This window comes from Pollicipes pollicipes, unplaced genomic scaffold (assembly GCF_011947565.3).
Source record: "Pollicipes pollicipes isolate AB1234 unplaced genomic scaffold, Ppol_2.1 Scaffold_7261;HRSCAF=8764_pilon_pilon_pilon, whole genome shotgun sequence".
Taxonomy (NCBI): domain Eukaryota; kingdom Metazoa; phylum Arthropoda; class Thecostraca; order Pollicipedomorpha; family Pollicipedidae; genus Pollicipes; species Pollicipes pollicipes.
Genome location: NW_023597054.1, coordinates 25488687 through 25508420, shown reverse-complemented (window position 1 = coordinate 25508420; position 19734 = coordinate 25488687). Strand labels below are relative to the sequence as shown.

General features: G+C 56.0%; 1 protein-coding gene across 1 annotated transcript in view; it reads right to left on the bottom strand.

Moving 5' to 3' along the window:
- Nucleotides 1–19734, bottom strand: part of LOC119112033 (uncharacterized) — a 144467-nt gene that overhangs the window by 21337 nt on the left and 103396 nt on the right. The window contains 14 exon segments of the mRNA XM_037235993.1: nucleotides 260–919; nucleotides 1136–2113; nucleotides 2242–2550; nucleotides 2895–3554; nucleotides 3771–4748; nucleotides 4877–5185; nucleotides 5317–5646; nucleotides 6074–6403; nucleotides 7253–7570; nucleotides 7878–8543; nucleotides 8656–8964; nucleotides 9076–9408; nucleotides 9635–9967; nucleotides 10190–10300. Of these exon segments, the coding sequence (XP_037091888.1) occupies nucleotides 260–919; nucleotides 1136–2113; nucleotides 2242–2550; nucleotides 2895–3554; nucleotides 3771–4748; nucleotides 4877–5185; nucleotides 5317–5646; nucleotides 6074–6403; nucleotides 7253–7570; nucleotides 7878–8543; nucleotides 8656–8964; nucleotides 9076–9408; nucleotides 9635–9967; nucleotides 10190–10300 (6624 nt within the window).

Genomic DNA, 19734 nt, shown 5'->3' with positions numbered 1-19734 from the left:
GTCACGTAGAGAAAACGACCATGACGTGTCTTAAAACCACCAATCGCTTAACGCCAGACTCCCAAAGATTTAACCAATACCACACACGTCCAACATGAGGGATCCAAAGCATCCCGAGATGTGGCAGAAAAACCAGTATGTTTAAGCATGTGGAGCGAAACGAGAATTAGGCAGCCCGATGCAATATACAGTGATGAATAAATGATAAATGGGACAACAAACTAACGTATGGCATGATGAGTTTCAACCACATACATACCTGGCACACGCGTGCAATATGCATAAGGGCTTCCTTCATAACCCTCATTGCACGTGCAGATTGGGTTGTGGTTGATGACTCTACATTCGGCATTGGAGCCACACAGACCCGGGCACGGGTCAACGCACTTCTGCTGCGACCCGCACGCCAGAGTCTGGGCACAGTCGGCGTTGGTGACACACTCGGGCCGACAGCCGGTAGTCGGGTCACCCTTCGGGAAGCCTGGCTTGCACGTGCAGATGGCCACGTTATTTTTATCCTTGCAGTCGGTGTTGGGTCCACACGGCGATGGGTAGCACGGGTTCCTCGGCACAGGCTCCTTCGGAGGCTGGGTGACCGGGATCGGTGAGCATGCCGTGAACGGGTCGCCCCGGTAGCCATCCGGGCAGTAGCACATGGGCACGTGGTCCTGCACCCGGCAGTCGGCACGGAAACCGCACACGCCGGGGCACGGGTCCACGCACTTGTGGCGCTCACAAGCCTTGGACTGGTCGCAGTCGGAGTCTACCACACACTCTGGACGACAGCTTTCGTACGGATTGCCAAAGTACTCTGGCAGGCAGCTGCACACGCCCAGGCCGTTGTGGACCCGGCACTGGGCGTTCGGACCGCACGTGCCCGTGGAACACGGGTTTTCTGGTGCTCTTGGCCTTTCCGTTGCTGTAAGTAAGCATGACGTAAGTCACATATAGTTTTGCACTTAATTGCATGACATATTTTGCGAATGAACACAGGTTTTGCTTGCGCAAATGCTACAGTTACCACCTTAATATATATTTGCGGCTCAAAAACAAAACTTTTTCTTGCAAGTGCTGGGATGACATCAGCATATTGGCGTATCAAGCATTCCGACATCAATATAAGCTGTTCACTTACTGGCAGGAATGACGGAGCAGTATCGGTACGGGTCGCCCGTGTATCCTGACTGACATCTGCAGACGGGGTTGTGGTTCTGCACGATGCAGTTGGCGTTCGCACCGCACTGGCCTGGGCACGGATCCACACACTTCTTTCCGATGCAGGCCAGAGTGAAGGCACAGTCAGTGTTGATGACGCACTGTGGGCGACAGTCCGGTGGGCTTCCTTCGTAATCCTTCTCGCAGCTGCAGGACGCCTTGCCGTTCGATTCCCGACAAATGGCGTTTGATCCGCAAGGGCTCGGTGAGCACGGTTCGTCAACCACAACCGGTGCCGTCACTGGCTGCAGTGTGCAACGGCGGTATGGGTCTCCCACGTAGCCGTTATTGCAATCACACACCGGGTTGTGGTTGATGGCTCGGCACTGGGCGTTCTGTCCGCACACGCCTGGGCACGGATCCACGCACTTCTGGTTGACGCATGTCTTGTGCGCAGGACATTCGGCCGGTGAGACACACTCTGGCCTGCAGCCGGTCGTCGGGTCGCCCTGGTAGTTGGGCAGGCACGTGCACAGCGCCACGCCGTTGGCCTCTCGGCACTGAGCGTTGGCACCGCACGGAGACGGGTAGCACGGGTTGGTGGGCTGCTGCGGGCGTGGAGTGGTCTTGGGGACAGGACTGCAGTACGAGAACGGATCTCCGGTGTGGTCCGGTGGACAGGAGCACATGATGATGTGGTTCACCACCAGACATTCCGCTCCGGAGCCGCAGCGATCCGGGCAAGGGTTCATGCACTTGTTGCGCTCGCAGTTCTTGTCGCGGGAACAGTCGGTGTCGAGAACACACTCGGGTCGGCAACCTTCGTACGGGTTTCCGAAGTAGTCCGGTCGGCAATCGCAAGCTCCGACACCGTTCTTGTTGGAGCAGTCGGCGTTGGCTCCGCATGGCGATGGATAGCAAGGGTCCACCTCGACTACGGGAGGTCTCGGTGTGACAGCTGTAATACAGGCTGCGGTCAGATTTCTGCGCACGGTGGAAACCGCTCTTCAAATATCATAACACAACCTGAGTAAATTTGTGAGAATGGCACAGCCCAAGGAAATACAAAGGTTTAAGGGAACTTACGTGGCTGCGGGAGACAGCGTGAGTACGGGTCTCCGATGTATCCAGGCAGACACCTGCACTGCGGGTTGTGGTTGCGAACCGAGCAGTCGGCGTTCAGACCGCATTTGCCCGGGCACGGGTCCCTGCACTTCTCTTGGATGCAGGCCAGGTGACTGGGACAGTCAGAGCTGACCACGCATTGGGGCCGACAGCTGGGAGGACTGCCGATGTATGACGGCTTGCAGGAGCAGGCCGGCTTGCCGCGGCTCTCCCGGCATTCCGAATACGCACCGCACGGGCTCGGATAGCACGGGTTCACCGGCTCACGAGCTGGAAGGAGCCAGAAGTGTCAGCTACCTGCAGTTCATGAATGCAAAGCACTGGCAGCGCAATCATTGACACACAGTTTCACCACACATAGACCGTGTGTCTATAAATGTGCTTGGGAAGGAACGTGGCTTTGCGCACGCGCAATCAGAACAGTTTGTAATGGCCACCCAGTGGAACCTACAACTGCGCTCTTCCACTCACTTCGGGTAAAGCGTTTTTCGCTCAGTCGCATCTGTATGGCACGGTACTTGCAGAAGGCAATGGCTTATTAGAGTTCATTTTCAGTAGTAGACGTTTCACCCAATAGCGCCATTGATACGACCAACTGATATTCAAATACTCACGGATGTCCTTAGTGCAGGTCCGGTACGGGTCACCAGTGAATCCCTTGAGGCACGTGCAGACCGGGTTATGGTTGGCCACTCTGCACTCGGCGTTCCGTCCGCAGAGACCCGGGCACGGGTCAACGCACTTCTGCTGCGACCCGCACGCCAGAGTCTGGGCACAGTCGGCGTTGGTGACACACTCGGGCCGACAGCCGGTAGTCGGGTCACCCTTCGGGAAGCCTGGCTTGCACGTGCAGATGGCCACGTTATTTTTATCCTTGCAGTCGGTGTTGGGTCCACACGGCGATGGGTAGCACGGGTTCCTCGGCACAGGCTCCTTCGGAGGCTGGGTGACCGGGATTGGTGAGCATGCCGTGAACGGGTCGCCCCGGTAGCCATCCGGGCAGTAGCACATGGGCACGTGGTCCTGCACCCGGCAGTCGGCACGGAAGCCGCACACGCCGGGGCACGGATCCACGCACTTGTTGCGCTCACAGGCCTTGGACTGGTCGCAGTCAGAGTCTACCACACACTCTGGACGACAGCTTTCGTACGGATTGCCAAAGTACTCTGGCAGGCAGCTGCACACGCCCAGGCCGTTGTGGACCCGGCACTGGGCGTTCGGACCGCACGTGCCCGTGGAACACGGGTTTTCTGGTGCTCTTGGCCTTTCCGTTGCTGTAAGTAAGCATGACGTTAGTCGCATATGGTTTTGCACTTAATTGCTTGACGTATTTTGCGAATGAATAACGGTCTTGCTTGCGCAAATGATACAGTTACCACCTAAAAATATATTTACGGCTGCAAAACAAAACATTTTCTTGCAAGTGCTGGGATGATATCAGCATATTGGTGTATCAAGCATTCCGACATCAATATAAGCTGTTCACTTACTGGCAGGAATGACGGAGCAGTATCGGTACGGGTCGCCCGTGTATCCTGACTGACATCTGCAGACGGGGTTGTGGTTCTGCACGATGCAGTTGGCGTTCGCACCACACTGGCCTGGGCACGGATCCACACACTTCTTTCCGATGCAGGCCAGAGTGAAGGCACAGTCAGTGTTGATGACGCACTGTGGGCGACAGTCCGGTGGGCTTCCTTCGTAATCCTTCTCGCAGCTGCAGGACGCCTTGCCGTTCGATTCCCGACAAATAGCGTTTGATCCGCAAGGGCTCGGTGAGCACGGTTCGTCAACCACAACCGGTGCCGTCACTGGCTGCAGTGTGCAACGGCGGTATGGGTCTCCCACGTAGCCGTTATTGCAATCACACACCGGGTTGTGGTTGATGGCTCGGCACTGGGCGTTCTGTCCGCACACGCCTGGGCACGGATCCACGCACTTCTGGTTGACGCATGTCTTGTGCGCAGGACATTCGGCCGGTGAGACACACTCTGGCCTGCAGCCGGTCGTCGGGTCGCCCTGGTAGTTGGGCAGGCACGTGCACAGCGCCACGCTGTTGGCCTCTCGGCACTGAGCGTTGGCACCGCACGGAGACGGGTAGCACGGGTTGGTGGGCTGCTGCGGGCGCGGAGTGGTCTTGGGGACAGGACTGCAGTACGAGAACGGATCTCCGGTGTGGTCCGGTGGACAGGAGCACATGATGATGTGGTTCACCACCAGACATTCCGCTCCGGAGCCGCAGCGATCCGGGCAAGGGTTCATGCACTTGTTGCGCTCGCAGTTCTTGTCGCGGGAACAGTCGGTGTCGAGAACACACTCGGGTCGGCAACCTTCGTACGGGTTTCCGAAGTAGTCCGGTCGGCAATCGCAAGCTCCGACACCGTTCTTGTTGGAGCAGTCGGCGTTGGCTCCGCATGGCGATGGATAGCAAGGGTCCACCTCGACTACGGGAGGTCTCGGTGTGACAGCTGTAATACAGGCTGCGGTCAGATTTCTGCGCACGGTGGAAACCGCTCTTCAAATATCATAACACAACCTGAGTAAATTTGTGAGAATGGCACAGCCCAAGGAAATACAAAGGTTTAAGGGAACTTACGTGGCTGCGGGAGACAGCGTGAGTACGGGTCTCCGATGTATCCAGGCAGACACCTGCACTGCGGGTTGTGGTTGCGAACCGAGCAGTCGGCGTTCAGACCGCACTTGCCCGGGCACGGGTCCCTGCACTTCTCTTGGATGCAGGCCAGGTGACTGGGACAGTCAGAGCTGACCACGCACTCGGGCCGACATTCGGGCGGACTGCCGATGTATGACGGCTTGCAGGAGCAGGCCGGCTTGCCGCGGCTCTCCCGGCACTCCGAGTACGCACCGCACGGGCTCGGATAGCACGGGTTCACCGGCTCACGAGCTGGAAACGCGAAATTTTATCAATCGAAAGGGAGTTTTGGGAACACTTGTGTTGGCTGTTCAACGTGCATGCCATTTGAATAATGCAAAAAAACTAAAAATAAAACAGGTGTACAGAGAGAAGGTACTCACGAATGTCTTGCGTGCAGGATCGGTATGGGTCACCGGTGTATCCACTGAGGCAGGAGCAGCGCGGATTATGGTTGATGACTCTGCACTCTGCGTTTCGTCCGCAGAGACCCGGACACGGGTCAACGCACTTCTGCTGTGACCCGCACGCCAGGGTCTGGGCACAGTCGGCGTTGGTGACACACTCGGGCCGACAGCCGGTGGTGGCGTCACCCTTCGGGAAGCCTGGCTTGCACTTGCATGTGGCCACGTTGTTGTGAGCGCTACATTCGGCGTTGGCTCCGCACGGCGACGGGTAGCACGGTTCGGCGATTGTCGGTGCGGTCGGTGGCGCTGTCAGGAACGGAACACGTGCATCATGCAACATGCACAGCTACTCGACCACGCGCGCATGCCGCAATGCTCCCCGGAGCTGACATCGACACAAGTGCAGTGCGGCGTCAGAGGCGTATCAACACGAGCCAGCGGCGCACTATACAAGACGAATCACACTTGCCTTTTGTGATGTCCAACGCCTTTTAAGGACGTCGAAGCACGTTGCCGCTCAGTCTTTTATGGGACGTCAGTGACTGCAGCGGTCATGTAAGTGCTCAAGGCCTAGTGCGCCGCCGGGATTGGGATCCTCACGCCTAGGTGCCGAGGGCGCGTAACACCCAACCGTTAAGCCCCCAACATCTACCATTCCCGAGTGCCTTATTCACGCAGGACAACGCACCCTAGCGGCGATTGATTCATGCGCAACGTTGATTAACTTGCTTACGTGTTTGTGGAATCGGCGCGCATGCCGTGAAGGGGTCTCCTTGGTATCCGGTTGGGCAGTGGCACATGGGCACGTGGTTCTGTACCCGGCAGTCGGCACGGAAGCCGCACACGCCGGGGCACGGATCCACGCACTTGTTGCGCTCACAGGCCTTGGACCGGTCGCAGTCGGAGTCTACCACACACTCTGGACGACAGCCCTCGTACGGGTTGCCAAAGTATTCCGGCAGGCAGTTGCACACGCCCAGTCCGTTGTGGATCCGACAGAGGGCGTTTGTACCGCACTTGCCCGGGTGGCATGGGTTCTCTGGTGTTCTCGTCGCTTCGGTAGCTGCAATTGAAATAGCAATCAAGTACACGTCCTTTGCCGCTCTGATACAGTCAGTGGTGGCTTCGAATTTACATGTCTCTATCTGTTTTAAGGCTTTACTTCTATGACAGGTCATGCCTTACAATAACACTGCACTTACCTGGATCTTGAAGGCTTCAGTATGCTCTATTGGACCGCATATATCTAAGATTATCCTGGCTATCATTATGTACAGAACAATGAGAATGACATAACGCTCAGAATATTATTACTTATATATATATATATATATATATATATATATATATATCTACATGGGCATTGCAAATTCTTCAGAACACACAGAAAAGCGAACCTCCAACAGAAGGTACGCGCAAATAACGCGCCACGCTGCACCTGGGCATTAATGTAATAGCGAATGCTAACTCCGTAGTAAATGAGCGATGCAGGTTGTGTGACAAGGAATACGAATATATTTCCTCAACTATCAGAATCATTTAACTTGACGTCTAATTGCGCTAATTACCAATACATAGCACTGCACCTATTAGACCCTATCCCAATATTGAATGAGCTATCGCCGTCATTCATTTCGTTCCCTCATAATTGTGTTCCCAAATTGTTTATGGTCCCTTCCCGAACTTGCTGATAATTTTTTAAGTCCAACATCGTGCGTCGTTGAAACAAGCACGTCAGGAGTGCGTCACGGCGGCAGATATCCCGGACTGCATCGTCTTCGCAGATCCAAAGCGAGTCAGCCAACCCAAGCTGTCGTCCAAACAGCCGCGGACTTCAACACCAAGGATCAGTGAATGAAAGCGCGACCACAACGAACGCCCGCTGGTGCTGACGAGTTGGAAACAAACTCACGTGTTGGTATTTCCGCACAGAACCTGTACGGATCCCCAGAAAGGCCTTCTGGGCAGCGACACGACGGACTGTGGTTGATCACCACGCACACGGCGTCAGTGCCACAGCGACCTTCGCATGGATCCCGACACTTCTGGCTGATGCAGGCGAGTGTGCTGGCACAGTCTGTGTCCAGCACACATTCTGGCCTGCAGGTGGGAGGCGAGCCTACGTAGCCCTTCAGACAGGAGCAGGCCGCGCGGCCGTTCTGCTCCCGACACTCCGAGTTCGAGCCGCACGGGCTTGGGCGACAGGGCTTCTCAGGCCGGGGTGGTTCGGCTGAGGAGGTCAGAGGAACATGTAAGGACATGCAGACATGCAAGGGGCGCACTCAGGCACCATGCAGCGGGCAGACATGCAAACACGCAGGCACCATGCAAACGCATGCAAACTTCGAGCTTGTTTCGTACAAATATCAGAGAGTGTGGATGCATAAGTCATCTACATGACAGGTAAATCCGATATACGTCAAATAAATCAGTCATATATAGCGTCAGATCCGTGTATGTGCATTGCTGAACTTGACGCGGCAGAATTGCTGAGCGCGACACGCTTGGCGTGCTCTCTCCCCGCAGCCGGTGCTTACAAGGCGTGATCTGGCAGCCGTGGTACGGGTTGCCCGTGTAGGCCGGCCGACACGTGCACAAGGGGTTGTGGTTCTGCACGTGGCAGAGAGCATTGCTTCCGCAGAGGCCGGCGCACGGGTCGCGGCACTTGTGGCTGATGCAGGTGAGCGCCGGCGGGCAGTCGGCGGGCGTGACGCACTCGGGCCGGCAGCCGGCCGTCGCGTCGCCGCGGTATCCCGGCAGGCAGACGCACACGGCCGCGCCGCGCACCTCTCGGCACTCGGCGTTCGGGCCGCACGGCTGGGCGCGGCACGGCGACTCGGCGAGCGGCCGCGACGGCGGCGCCGGAAGCGCCGGCGCCGGGAAACAGCGCGAGAACGGGTCGCCCGTGTGGCCGGCCGGGCAGCTGCAGCGCAGAATGTGGTTCGCCACCGAACAGTCGGCGCCGGTGCCGCACACGCCCGCGCACGGGTCCACGCACTTGTTGCGCTCACAATTCTTGTCCCGGGGACAGTCCGTGTCCAGCACGCACTCGGGCCGACAGCCGGCGTACGGGTCGCCGAAGTGTTCGGAAATGCAGGCGCATATGGCCAGACCGCTCTTGGCCTGGCAGTGGGCGTTATCACCGCACGGCGAGGGGTAACAAGGATCAGCCACGGTTGGAGCCGTCGGCAAAGCCGGAAGTTCTGGAAAGGCGGCAGAACATTAGCATCCAGGCTGTGGCTGCCGCGTGGAAAATCAGTCGCCTCAAATTGTCCAGATATGTGAATTGTGAGCTGTGGAGGAGATAGGACTTACTGGGCACGGGCGTGCAGCCCGAATAGGCGTATCCAGTGTATCCCGGTGCACAGGAGCACACCGGGGCATGCCGGTACACCTTACACACCGCGTGCAGTCCACATGCCTTCAGGCAGGGGTCGACGCACTTCTGTCCGACGCAGGCCAGGTGACTGGGACAGTCAGTGCTGACCACGCACTCGGGCCGACAGTCGGGCGGACTGCCCAAGTACTCGGGCAGGCAGGAGCAGGCCGGGCGGCCGTTCATCTCCTGACATTTCGAGTTCACACCGCACGGGTTCGGATAGCAAGTCTGCTTGGGCGTGTTGGCTGAAAAGATAGAAAGTACCGTGCCAAACGCTGCATGCATGGTAATTTTGCATATTAAAATTGGTTGCTTTGTATCCATATCATGTGAGCACAGATATCAGCGGATCTTACGTTTGACAACGGTGCATCCTTGGTACGGTGCTCCAGTGTATCCACTGAGGCAGGTACAACGCGGATTATGGTTGATGACTCTGCACTCTGCGTTCCGTCCGCACAGACCCGGGCACGGGTCAACGCACTTCTGCTGTGACCCGCACGCCAGAGTCTGGGCACAGTCGGCGTTGGTGACACACTCGGGCCGACAGCCGGTGGTCGGGTCACCCTTCGGGAAACCTGGCTTGCATTCGCACGTGGCCACGCTGTCCTTGGCAATGCATTTGGCGTTGGCTCCGCACGGCGACGGGTGGCAAGGGTCGGGCTTCACTGGTGTCTCGGTTGGTTTAGCTGCAAGAATGGCAGCAGTTGCAAGATACATGACATGAGTATGGAGAAAAATATCAGACTTAGAGTGGCACCAGATAAACTGAAAACAGCGGATCAGAGACTTTAACCATATCCGAGCAGATGTAGGTATATCTCTTAATATATCCGTGTTGTTCAATCTGATTTAACTCCATAAGATGGTGGAAGCGTCATGGCATCCCCAAAATTATAGCTCATGGATTCTTACGTGTTGGAGGTACAGGTCTGCATGCCGTGAAGGGGTCGCCTTGGTAGCCCTCCGGGCAGTAGCACATGGGCACGTGGTCCTGCACCCGGCAGTCGGCACGGAAACCGCACACGCCGGGGCACGGATCCACGCACTTGTTGCGCTCACAGGCCTTGGACCGGTCGCAGTCGGAGTCTACCACACACTCTGGACGACAGCCCTCGTACGGATTGCCAAAGTACTCTGGCAGGCAGCTGCACACGCCCAGTCCGTTGTGGACCCGACACTGGGCGTTCTGGCCGCATTTGCCGAGATGACAAGGGTCTTTGTGGAATACTTGCGGTCTTGGTGTTGCTGCAGAGTTGAGTGGGCGTGTGAAACACATTTCCGAATAAGGTTTGAAAAGTTTTTGAAATCATACGAATTAACTGTAAGCTAATCAGAAATTCGATCCCATCAACTTATGCGAGTAGATCTTACTGGTTCAATACACAATATGCGGTATAACTGAAATGCCCAAACGTTTCATAGTGTGATATAATGAAAATAATAATATCTTTGGCAACAGCGACTCACTTTGGGGAACTGGTGAACAGTAACGGAGTGGATTACCAGTGTTCCCGGGCTTGCACCGGCACACTGGATTGTGATTGGCAACTGTGCACTCAGCGTTCACCCCGCATTCTCCTTCGCACGGGTCGCGACACTTCTGCCCGATGCAGGCCAGGTGGCTGGCACAGTCTGTGTTCAGCACACACTCTGGCCGGCAGGCGGGCGGGGAGCCCACGTAGCCCTTCTGACAGGAGCAGGCCGCACGGCCGTTTTGCTCCCGACACTCCGAGTTTGCACCGCAAGTGGTCGGCTGGCACGGGTTCTCAGGCCGAGGTTGTTCCGCTGTAATCACGAATACGCATGCTTGGAAATGGTCCTCAACCACCATGAGGAAAATCGTGAGAACATGAGACTCATGAACCATGAACCATGAGAACAAACATGCAAAAAGCAAGAAACTATAGGATAAACATGAAAAACCCTCAGTTTAGGCTTCTGTGTAACCAGCTACAACAGCTTAACATAATGTCTGTTTTGGTTCTTAAGTGATGAAAAATAACCGCCGCGATGAGAAAGCATCTATCTTACTTCTTGCCACAGTGCAGCTCCTGTAGGGATCTCCCTCGTATCCCGACAGGCAGTTGCACATCGGGTTGTGGTTGATGACTCGGCACTGGGAGTTGACGCCGCACAGACCGGCACAGGGGTCCTTGCACTTCTGGTTGATGCAGGCCAGCGACGGAGCGCACTCGGCGTTGGAGACACACTCCGGACGACAGCCGGTTGTCGGGTCGCCCTGGTAGCCCGGCAGACACGAGCACACGGCCACGCTGTTCTTCTCTTGGCACTGGGCGTTCTGCCCGCACGGAGTCGGCTGGCACGGCTTCGTGTACTGCGGCTCCCGTGGTGGTGGCACAGTTTGCGGCACCGGGCTACAGTAGGAGAAGGCATCTCCCGTGTATCCCGGTGGGCACGTGCACATGATGATGTGATTCACCACGCGGCATTCCGCTCCGGAGCCACATCTGTCCTCGCACGGGTCGACGCACTTGTTGCGCTCGCAGTTCTTGTCTCGGGAACAGTCGGTGTCCAGAACACATTCGGGCCTGCAGCCACTGTACGGGTTGCCGAAATATTCGCCCCGACAAATGCACACCCCCACACCGCTCTTATCGTTGCAGTCGGCGTTTGCTCCGCACGGCGACGGGTAGCAGGGATCCGCAACTGCAGGCGCCGTGGGTGCAGGTGTTTCTGTGAAGCGTGTGGTGATGAAAATTTCGCCATGCAAGATACACCAGACAATTAAGTTGAAGCAATGTCATAAATATCGAATATTTTTCGCAGAAGCTGATTACACTCACGGGGTATGGGTGTACACAGGGCATATGCATCGCCGGTGTATCCTCGCAGGCAGGAGCAGACCGGGTTGTGGTTGTGCACGCGGCACTCCGCGTTTTGTCCGCATGATCCCGGGCACGGGTCGACACACTTCTCTCCGACGCAGGCCAGGTGACTGGCACAGTCGGAGTTGACCACGCACTCGGGCCGACAATCTGGCGGACTGCCTAGGTATTTGGGCAGGCAGGAGCAGGCCGGACGGCCGTTTGACTCCCGACATTCCGAGTTCGCACCGCACGGGTTCGGATAGCAAGTTTTCTTCGGTACATCAGCTGAAAGGTCAGGAACAGCATGCATTTAGCAGGTTGCAAATTGTGTCAAATGCGCATCAATCCACCAAATCAATTGTATTTCTAGACTGTGGCATGGCTTTGCAATCAATGATTTAGAGCTTACGTTTAACTTCGGAGCATTCTTGGTATGGTGATCCAGTGTATCCATTCTTGCATGTGCAGATAGGGTTGTGGTTAATGACTCTGCACTCTGCGTTCCGTCCGCACAGACCCGGGCACGGGTCAACGCACTTCTGCTGTGACCCGCACGCCAGAGTCTGGGCGCAGTCGGCGTTGGTGACACACTCGGGCCGACAGCCGGTGGTCGGGTCACCCTTCGGGAAGCCTGGCTTGCACTTGCATGTGGCCACGCCGTCCTTGGCAATGCATTCGGTGTTGGCTCCGCACGGCGATGGATAGCAAGCATCATCATCTTTCGGCTTCTCTGCTGGTTTAACTGCAACCACGGCGGTTGTTGCAGAACGAAATATTCGGGCATGCATGATGGGAAGAGCATGCGTGCGTCGAGCACGCAGTATGCTGTGCTTGGCCTGGCTGCACAGTTTGCCTTAATCTGCCGCTTTGTAATTTTCCATCGCAGGATGCCCATCCTATAAACTTGTCTCCAATAACTGGTAATGAAGGTTTTATCTCCACAAGTACGCAACATGGGCAGGCTTGAAATTACATGCAAGGAGCACATGCAAGTCATATCAAGCACTCGTGTTGCCTGAATGCAGCGGAAACGTGCAAGGTGTCATGCAAACACTTTTACAGAACATGCTGGGAGAGCACTCACTCGTCTGAGGTACAGGCGTGCATGCAGTGAAGGGGTCGCCCCGGTAGCCCTCCGGGCAGTAGCACATGGGCACGTGGTCCTGCACCCGGCAGTCGGCACGGAAGCCGCACACGCCGGGGCACGGATCCACGCACTTGTTGCGCTCACAGGCCTTGGACCGGTCGCAGTCGGAGTCTACCACACACTCTGGACGACAGCCCTCGTACGGATTGCCAAAGTGCTCCAGCAGGCAGCTGCACACGCCCAGTCCGTTGTGGACCCGGCACTGGGCGTTCGTGCCGCACTTGCCCGGGAAGCACGGCTCTTGTTGAGGAATTGGAGCCGGCGTGGCTGGAGAAATGCGGAATAAATATAATATCGTGCCATGCCTCTGTCCTCGTACCGGAGATAAAATACGGTCCGTTCAAAACGCCATAGGTAGCATACCGATAGCACGCCAATCTCCAGTAAACACATCTACCTACAGAAGAATTCACTCCAACCGCCACGACACCAAGTTTCACGATACGTTCGATTTCCATACAGACCAGCCGAGTGAGATGGAGCCGTGATGCGTAATCCTTTGTGCAAGGAGCAAATGACAACACAACAACATACGCAACTTACTTTTGGGCACCGGTGAGCAATACCGGAATGCATCTCCAGTGTAGCCAGACTCGCAGCGACAAATCGGGTTGTGGTTGATCACTGTGCATTCGGCGTTCTGGCCACATTCACCCTCGCATGGATCGCGACACTTCTGGCCGATGCAGGCAAGCGTGCTGGCACAGTCTGTGTTCAGCACACACTCCGGCCGGCATGCGGGCGGGGAGCCCACGTAGCCCTTCTGACAGGAGCATGCCGCACGGCTGTTCTGCTCCCGACACTCCGAGTTCGCACCGCAAGGGCTCGGATGACACGGGTTTCCAGGACGAGTTGGTTCCGCTAAAAAGGGAAACAAACATGCTGGAACGGTTTGTGAACGACCAGGAGCCATGCGGTGAAATGGAGCACTGGCATGCAACCGTGCAAAATCGGATGTGACATGCAGAACAAAGTGTCGAATTTGATACGTTCCGTTTGTCGACAATGATATCCCGCCAACTCTTACTTTTTGCCACCTTGCAGCTTCTGTAGGGGTCTCCCTCGTATCCCGGCAGGCAGTTGCACAGCGGGTTGTGGCTGAGGACTCGGCACTGGGCGTTGACGCCACACAGACCCGCACAGGGGTCCTTGCACTTCTGGTTGATGCAGGCCAGCGACGGAGCGCACTCGGCGTTGGAGACGCACTCCGGACGACAGCCGGTTGTCGGGTCGCCCTGGTAGCCCGGCAGACACGAGCACACGGCCACGCTGTTCTTCTCTTGGCACTGGGCGTTCTGCCCGCACGGAGCCGGCTGGCACGGGTTCGTGTACTGCGGCTCCCGTGGTGGTGGCACAGTTTGCGGCACCGGGCTACAGTAGGAGAAGGCATCTCCCGTGTATCCCGGTGGGCACGTGCACATGATGATGTGATTCACCACGCGGCATTCCGCTCCGGAGCCACATCTGTCCTCGCACGGGTCGACGCACTTGTTGCGCTCGCAGTTCTTGTCTCGGGAACAGTCGGTGTCCAGAACACATTCGGGCCTGCAGCCACTGTACGGGTTGCCGAAATATTTGTCCCGACAAATGCACACCCCCACACCGCTCTTATCGTTGCAGTCGGCGTTTGCTCCGCACGGCGATGGATAGCAGGGATCGGCAACTGCAGGTGCCGTGGGTGCAGGTGTTTCTGAAATGGCATGCCTGTGTAAGGGTATGTGCATGCAATATACATCCAACAATAAATTTCATATAAAATCATGCAGGATCACACACATACCATGCTCGGTCACGCCGCACTTACGGGGTATGGGCGTACACAGGGCATATGCATCCCCGGTGTATCCGCGCAGGCAGGAGCAGACTGGATTGTGGTTGTGCACGCGGCACTCCGCGTTCTGTCCGCATGATCCCGGGCACGGGTCGACACACTTCTCTCCGACGCAGGCCAGGTGACTGGCACAGTCGGAGTTGACCACGCACTCGGGCCGACAGTTGGGCGGACTGCCATGGTAGTTGGGCAGGCAGGAGCAGGCCGGACGGCCGTTTTGCTCCTGACATTTCGAGTTCGCACCGCACGGGTTCGGGTAGCAAGTTTGTTTTGGTACTTCAGCTGAAAAAGAAAGGAAGAAATGGAGCATGCCGCAGGGTTGTTTGAATAGACGTAATCAATGATTCTTTTGTTCAACAAATGCAGTGACATTTTGCGCGTGAATAGCTCCTTACGTCTTAGAATAGTGCATCCTTGGTACGGTGCTCCAGTGTATCCACTGAGACAGGTGCAGCGCGGATTATGACTGATGACTCTGCACTCCGCGTTCCGTCCGCAGAGACCCGGGCACGGGTCAACGCACTTCTGCTGCGACCCGCACGCCAGAGTCTGAGCACAGTCGGCGTTGGTGACACACTCGGGCCGACAGCCGGTAGTCGGGTCACCCTTCGGGAAGCCTGGCTTGCATTCGCATGTGGCCACGCTGTCCTTGGCAATGCATTCGGCGTTGGCTCCGCACGGTGATGGATAGCAAGGATCAGTCTTGACTGGCTTCCTCGGTGGTTCCGCTGCAAGGCGTTTATAATGTGGAAACAGGAACATGATATACCAAGTGATTCATGCAGATTTGTGGCATTCCGAAATATCGTACACATGCGTAGATCATGCACATGCTCCATTTCAGGTGGAAGAGGTAGCAGGACACTTACATGTTTGAGGTACAGGCGTGCATGCAGTGAAGGGGTCGCCCCGGTAGCCCTCCGGGCAGTAGCACATGGGCACGTGGTCCTGCACCCGGCAGTCGGCACGGAAGCCGCACACGCCGGGGCACGGATCCACGCACTTGTTGCGCTCACAGGCCTTGGACCGGTCGCAGTCGGAGTCTACCACACACTCTGGCCGGCAGCCCTCGTACGGATTGCCAAAGTATTCTGTCAGGCAGCTGCACACGCCCAGGCCGTTGTGGACCCGGCACTGGGCGTTTGTGCCGCACTTGCCCGGGTAGCACGGCTCTTGTTGAGGAATTGGAGCCGGCGTAGCTGAAGAAAAATATATCTTGCAATTAAACTGTGGTTGAGCATTGGAGACCATAATTCGGCCAGAGCCATCGGTGTTCTTAATTATCGTATCATGTTTAATACACCGACCTTATGATCTAACTTACTGCGAAAATGGTGCTCAGTGAAAGCAACAAACACCCCGACAATATAATAATGGTGTAGCATTTTGTTTCAGTTTGTTTGGTTGCCTGATCTTATCCAATATCTTTTAAAAAGTGATAAAACACTGTTCTCGCTCCGCGTACGAACCCAGTTTGATAAATATCGTCGTAAATATAACTGCTTCGTAAGGAAAACCAGGTTAACAAAATCTTCCCGAACAAAATGTCTGGACTCACTTTTAGGCACCAACGCGCAAAACTGGAAGGGATCGCCGAGGTAACCAGCTTCACAGCGGCAGATGGGATTGTGGTTGACCACCGTGCACGCAGCGTTCTGGCCGCATTCTCCTTCGCACGGGTTCCGACACTTCTGCCCGATGCAGGCCAGGTGGCTGGCACAGTCTGTGTTCAGCACACACTCTGGCCGGCATGCGGGCGGGGAGCCCACGTAGCCCTTCTGACAGGAGCATGCCGCACGGCTGTTCTGCTCCCGGCACTCCGAGTTCGCACCGCACGGGGTCGGATGACACGGGTTCTCAGGCCGGGTTGGTTCGGCTGCGAAGGTCAGAGACGGAAGGTCAGCGCGCCTTGATTTCATGTTTGTGACATGTGCAGGCATCATGCAATACATGCAGCAGCCATCGCATGCAAATAAGTGCTTTTGTATCAAATTGACAGAATAATTAACTATTTGAGCTCTTACTCCTTGCCACAGCACAGCTTCTGTAGGGGTCTCCGTCGTATCCCGGCAGGCAGTTGCACATCGGGTTGTGGTTGATGACCCGGCACTGGGCGTTGACGCCGCACAGACCGGCACAGGGGTCCTTGCACTTCTGGTTGATGCAGGCCAGCGACGGAGCGCACTCGGAGTTGGAGACGCACTCCGGACGACAGCCGGTTGTCGGGTCGCCCTGGTAGCCCGGCAGACACGAGCACACGGCCACGCTGTTCTTCTCTTGGCACTGGGCGTTCTGCCCGCACGGAGTCGGCTGGCACGGGTTCGTGTACTGCGGCTCCCGTGGTGGTGGCACAGTTTGCGGCACCGGGCTACAGTAGGAGAAGGCATCTCCCGTGTATCCCGGTGGGCACGTGCACATGATGATGTGATTCACCACGCGGCATTCCGCTCCGGAGCCACATCTGTCCTCGCACGGGTCGACGCACTTGTTGCGCTCGCAGTTCTTGTCTCGGGAACAGTCGGTGTCCAGAACACATTCGGGCCTGCAGCCACTGTACGGGTTGCCGAAATATTTGTCCTGACAAATGCACACCCCCACACCGCTCTTATCGTTGCAGTCGGCGTTTGCTCCACACGGCGACGGATAGCAGGGATCCGCAATCGCAGGCGCCGTGGGTGCAGGTGTTTCTGAAATGGCATGCATTCCTTGAGAGTTTCATAATTCATCGCAACAGAGATTTCAATAAACTGCGTAATTACATAATTGTATATGAATGCTGTGCAGCATGATTTCGGCCATTACAACGGTTGACTTACGAGGAATTCTTGTGCATAGGGCGTATGCATCTCCGCGGAACCCAGGGAGGCAGGAGCAGACCGGATTGTGGTTGTGCACGCGGCACTCCGCGTTCTGTCCGCATGATCCCGGGCACGGGTCGACACACTTCTCTCCGACGCAGGCCAGGTGACTGGCACAGTCGGAGTTGACCACGCACTCGGGTCGACAGTCGGGCGGACTGCCCAGGTAGTTGGGCAGGCAGGAGCAGGCCGGACGGCCGTTCGACTCCCGACATTCTGAGTAAGAGCCGCAAGGGTTCGGGAAGCAGGTCTTCTTAGGCGTCTCCTCTGCAAAAAGATGTTCCCTTGAAGGCTTGGAACAGACATATGGACATGGATACGCTATCTAAGAACAAAAATGTTTTGGAAGGCAGAAGCAGGTTAACACGCGTTCGGGTGGGGCGTCAAATTGTCACCCCCCCCCCCCGAAGGTTTTTCCAGAATGGTTTCCGAACGGCAGGGCGTAGCCGCGCCAAATTTAGCATAGCTGTAGACATTTGAATAGCGGATTGTTTGACATAAAGCAATTTGATGTACCTTGTGAGGTTGCCGACCTATGGCAGGTTAAAATCAGGCCATGGTTTCAGCGAAGGCCGTTTCTAGGAAAGTATCCAATCTGATACAATGGCGGACTGTTTGACCGAGCCATTCATTTCTGAGATGCTTTCTTAGGCACCAGAATAAACTGAATAAGCAAATTATGTTGATCTAAGGTCAGCTATAAAGGTTAGACCAAGGTCAAAGCTATCCTGATATTTTACTCTAGGACTTGCCGCATGGGATAGATTCTGGTGCTCATTTCGAATCTATTGGCAGCGGCAACCGCATTATACATCTTCCATTGACTTCTTAGAGATCAGAACAGGTCATTGACCTAAGATGACCTGGATCGACATTTTGTTTGAGAAACATACTGTCTAGCTTAATCTTTGTCGCTTATTCAAATCCAAAACTCAGGGCAGTCTTGCATGATTTTGGTCACAATGACCTTCAAAAGGTCAAACAAGGTCACTGGCCTCAAATGGGCTTGTGACCTTTTGCTTAGAAACAGTTCCCTAGGTTCTGGGGACACTTTGGAGACCAACATGGAATTTGATCTTGTCTGACCTTATTTAACCTGAAAATCATGACCTAGGAGGCTCAAACTTTGCCCTAAGTGAGTTCACGTACAGGTCAAAACACCCTTTAAATTTGATGTATCTAGCTTTCTTAGTTCCCGAGCTCTCAGGAGGGGAGTCAAATTGCCCCCCCCCCCTCCCCCCACCCGAGCGAAGGGCATCTAACCGGCCACCCGGGCACGTGTTAATATTTGCTGGCAAATGTTTGCTTACGTGGAATCTGCACACAGCCCTGGTACGGGGGTCCAGTGAATCCGTTGTTGCATGTGCAGATAGGGTTATGGTTGATGACTCTGCACTCTGCGTTCCGTCCGCAGAGGCCCGGGCACGGGTCAATGCACTTCTGCTGTGAACCGCACGCCAGAGTCTGGGCACAGTCGGCGTTGGTGACACACTCGGGCCGACAGCCGGTGGTCGGGTCACCCTTCGGGAAGCCTGGCTTGCACTCGCATGTGGCCACGCTGTCCTTGGCGGTACACTCGGCGTTGGCTCCGCACGGCGATGGATAGCAAGCATCATCATCTTTCGGCTTCTCTGCTGGTTTAACTGCAACCACGGCGGTTGTTGCAGAACGAAATATTCGGGCATGCATGATGGGAAGAGCATGCGTGCGTCGAGCACGCAGTATGCTGTGCTTGGCCTGGCTGCACAGTTTGCCTTAATCTGCCGCTTTGTAATTTTCCATCGCAGGATGCCCATCCTATAAACTTGTCTCCAATAACTGGTAATGAAGGTTTTATCTCCACAAGTACGCAACATGGGCAGGCTTGAAATTACATGCAAGGAGCACATGCAAGTCATATCAAGCACTCGTGTTGCCTGAATGCAGCGGAAACGTGCAAGGTGTCATGCAAACACTTTTACAGAACATGCTGGGAGAGCACTCACTCGTCTGAGGTACAGGTGTGCATGCAGTGAAGGGGTCGCCCCGGTGGCCCTCCGGGCAGTAGCACATGGGCACGTGGTCCTGCACCCGGCAGTCGGCACGGAAGCCGCACACGCCGGGGCACGGGTCCACGCACTTGTTGCGCTCACAGGCCTTGGACCGGTCGCAGTCGGAGTCTACCACACACTCTGGACGACAACCCTCGTATGGATTGCCAAAGTATTCTGTCAGGCAGCTGCACACGCCCAGGCCGTTGTGGACCCGGCACTGGGCGTTCGAACCGCACTTGCCCGGGTAGCACGGCAGTGGCCGAGGCGTGACCGGTTGTGCTGGGCCTGCCAGTAAGAGTGATAATGTCTTGTTCG